The sequence below is a fragment of the Saccostrea echinata genome, unplaced genomic scaffold, assembly GCF_033153115.1.
Source record: "Saccostrea echinata isolate AGI-Se365-2 ecotype Australia unplaced genomic scaffold, CSIRO_AGI_Sech_v1 ptg000064l, whole genome shotgun sequence".
Taxonomy (NCBI): domain Eukaryota; kingdom Metazoa; phylum Mollusca; class Bivalvia; order Ostreida; family Ostreidae; genus Saccostrea; species Saccostrea echinata.
The window spans coordinates 7137501-7141379 of NW_026889813.1; the positions used below are offsets into that span (position 1 = coordinate 7137501).

The following is a 3879-nucleotide window of genomic DNA, read 5'->3' on the forward strand; positions in this document are numbered from 1 at the left end:
AGTACAGTGGTCTATTTCCAGGTATGAATAAGTTTACAGTGTTCGACGCGTTCTCTCGATATGCATCAATTATATTTGAATGCATATGGACATGCATAGCAAATACGCTGGTTGTTTGTTCCATTCTTACGATAGATTATTGCAAATCGTTTGTACGAGTTTTACTGTGTATTATTTCAAGTTTATTGTGCATATATTAGTATGCTTTTAAAAAACATGCGCAACTATGTTTTTTTCTTCCAAACTTGCATTTATATTATTCAAAACGATAATTATTCATAATTATCGTTATGACTGTTTTTATCTGTTCTGGTATTAAAATGTTTTCATCAATTCATGTGTTCCCAAATACTATACTATCGGAGATGTGCACGCGTCGATAGCCAAACCAAAAATTCACTCAAGTGTAACGAGGGCACTGGGGTATATATCGTTACAATAAGACAAGGTATCTGAAAGAAATATGGCGGAATAGTTGGTTTGAAACAAGTCGTACATGATTGATGCAAATGTTGCGTTTTTAAGAATTCATGTCAGCTTTAAGACTCGGGTGAGAGATTAAAATATTTTGGATGAGTAAGGTCGTAAAGACGTCAGTAACGTTGTCATGCGGCGATAGGCGTATCATTATTATATTTCAAAAGTATTATATATATATATATATATATATATATATATATATATATATATATATATATATATATATATATATATATATATATATAATGAAATTTTCAGGCAACAGTCAAAATAGATTGAGGTATTTCTGCAAAATATTGTAACAAAGAAAAAATATTACATCATTTATTCTGAGATTTCTAATAATAAAATATAAACTGACAATATAAACAAAAATAACAACATAACACAAACGCATTGATATTCAAATGAAATATTATGCACATTCTCGCTTAAGTCAATCTCACAATATCACTTGTTCATAATGCCCCTCGTAAAGAAAATAATGTATATGTACATGTATCTTTGAAAACAACGAAAATTTGGTAAAATTGTCAGGATAGAAATATTATTGGTTGCAACATAATCTAGATCAAAATTTAGCAACATTTAGAAACATCAGTCCTCAGTTTTGTTCATGGAGAATGATAATCCCTCATTCTCACAGTAATTTGTGGGTACCTGCCCCACTGGATTTCAGAAAAAAAGGTCCTTAATCGAAAAATATTAAACAACGGCAGATTTTTTCAGGTTCTCGTCCGAGTCCGTTATTCTCGCGGATTTTGCAGGACTTCTGAAATGACGCCAAATCAAGCTGAAAACTTTAGCACCGAGACACAACAGAGCAATGACGATCATGACAATTGTCATGATGGAGTTTCTAGAACCTGCTTTGTAGTTTTTAGCTAAACTAGCTCCTAGTGCAAGAGGGACAACACACCACGGTGTAACTGTGTAGCGGGTGTACCGATCTAGGAAGGCAATGTCTACAACAGTGTAGGCCAAAACTTCAACCACCAAGATCGAAAGAGCAACTGTGCATGCGTCATCATTGTCCACTCCGGGGTTTCCTTTATAGATCATTACCATCGCCATGTTCAGAAGAGTGGCAATGGTTGTCCACGCCGCGTAGACACTGAGTCCATTCTGAACCATGATTCGGATGCACCAGATATCGAGGTTTCTGCCATCTTTTCTTAAAAACTCGATGTTTTTATCAAGGTGTCGATAAGAAATGAACAAACACACATACAAAGTGAAGGCTATGAAAAACAGGACTGGGAACGCTATGATGATTTCTTCTCTATCGAATAGAAGAATCCAGGACAGGTTGAGGCTCATGTTGATGATGAAGGTGACGAAAAAAGTCCATGGTAAGAGGATTGGATTGCAGTAGAGGGGACCATTCTCCGTTTTCCGGAACAGATTGACAATAGTATAAACAATCCACACCGCTTCCCATATGTAGATTACACCCCAGATACTGAACATCCATCCGGCCGGAGTAATGTTTACCTCATACTTATCCGAAATAGATCCGGTGCTGCTCTTAAATATCCCTGTCAAATACGGTATTAATTAACATTAATAGACATTTTGGTTGTTATCAAAAAGAATTACTTCAGGGAACGCTATGCATATAAACCTTACCTAGTTTTTGCCCGGTCTCTCCTGACAAGGAGTTGAATATAGTAGCTACCGCATACACAATCGGATTAATGACAGTTAGAACTATCAGAGGTATGTTATGAGCCATGTTGTGCTGTAAAATAACAAAAAAAGTGCTCTTAACGATTACACACCATTATGTCTCAACAAATTTATGAACGGTGTAGATCTAAAGAATAGTCGTACATATCCATATTTTTATTTTTAAGATTTTCAAAAACAATGTTCGAATCAGTTCACACTCCGTTTTTAGATATACTAAAAAGGAATTAAAAGAATCAATACAGTTTATTTTATTTAACTTACGTGATTTTTTTTTTTAGTTATTCCCACTTTCTACGTTGATGTCCTGTCCGTTATAGAGTCAATGTTATTGTACTGCGAACACATGGACAAACACATGTTTATATAAAGTCTAGCGTTACACAACCTTAAGTTGTTGTCCTGTCATGGTATGGTAACCTGTACGTGATAAAAGCTAGTAAAAATTCTGTCCCCAATCTTCTGTAATTCAGTAATTATGACGTCAAATCATGGGTATTTAGTATTGTTAAGTTTTGTAGCTCTGCAATCTGAAATCAAACTTTAGAATACAATATAAGAATATAAAAAAGGAAGTACTGTTATTTTTATATATTTTATACCCGTACATTTACCTGCGTTTTATTGATCCACGTGTCTTACCGCGTGATCGATTAGCGACACGGGTCATACTACAGGTATTATTCAGGTTGACCCTGGCCAAATTTTTCTTTCAAAATCAGTCAACTGCAAAAGAATGTGTCATGGCAAAAATTGAACTGGAAAGGTAACGTTTCATATCCCTAAGAAAGGGTAGCCTAGGTGTTTCGTTTACTGTGTTTCTGTATGAACCAAAACAAAGTTGCATTTAATATGAAAGTGAGTTCGTTGTTATAAAAGATGTACATCTAAGAATTGACTTTTGAAGTTAATATCCAACAATGTATTTTCACCAGAAATGATTTGATTTTAGAGAATGCAGTGAATGGATACATTTGGAAGAGTCTTTGTACATCTAAAAATATACCGATTTGTAAAATAAATGATAGTATGTTTCAGTAAATAAATTTTTAAAAATCTATTGGTATATAGATGATTCGCCGAGGAGAAAAAGGTAAAAAAGAAATTTAACCGTGTATCAACATACACACACCCTTCTTCCTATAAAACGGCAGATAGTTAAACTCTTAAATTTCTTCAATCAATATATATACATGATTTATGATATGATATATGTGTCATACTTTGATAAACAAATTCATAAACAAGGACACGGATACTTGTAGTATTCATGACGTAATAAGGACACGTGAACCCAAAGTACTGTCGCTCGTACTGACAGACTAAAAGCAAGAATGCCGGTCACCGGTACACATAAAAAGTTTCATAACAGAAATAAATTGTTCAAACTGAATTGTAGGGAGGATTGTCGAACGTTTTATAACTAAACTGAATTATTCAGACCAAATTTAAGGACTTTGTTTATTTCGGTAGACGATTTTATAAAGACTTTTCATTTTGATAATTAGTCTCACATCTTTGGGTCATGGTGCCTAAATACCTTTGTGATGAGATCAACTTCCGACTCTGTCCGGAAAAGATTCGAAAATACTATTCGATCAGTGTAATATGGAAATAAAGGAATTGATTGATTGATTATGGCAACTGAGTGGACTACAGCAGCTGTACCCTGTAGTTCTACTAGGAAATGAGAATGGAAACTGATTATCT

General features: G+C 34.2%; 1 protein-coding gene across 1 annotated transcript; it reads right to left on the bottom strand.

The window, feature by feature from the left end:
* Positions 1-1177: 1177 nt before the first annotated feature.
* LOC133175824 (uncharacterized) lies at positions 1178-2215 on the bottom strand. Its single transcript, XM_061310949.1, has 2 exons — positions 2110-2215; positions 1178-2018 (listed from the first exon to the last, which is right to left on the bottom strand). Exons 1-2 carry the CDS (start codon positions 2213-2215, stop codon positions 1186-1188), a joined length of 939 nt encoding a protein of 312 aa, XP_061166933.1. The 3' UTR covers positions 1178-1185.
* Positions 2216-3879: the final 1664 nt, after the last annotated feature.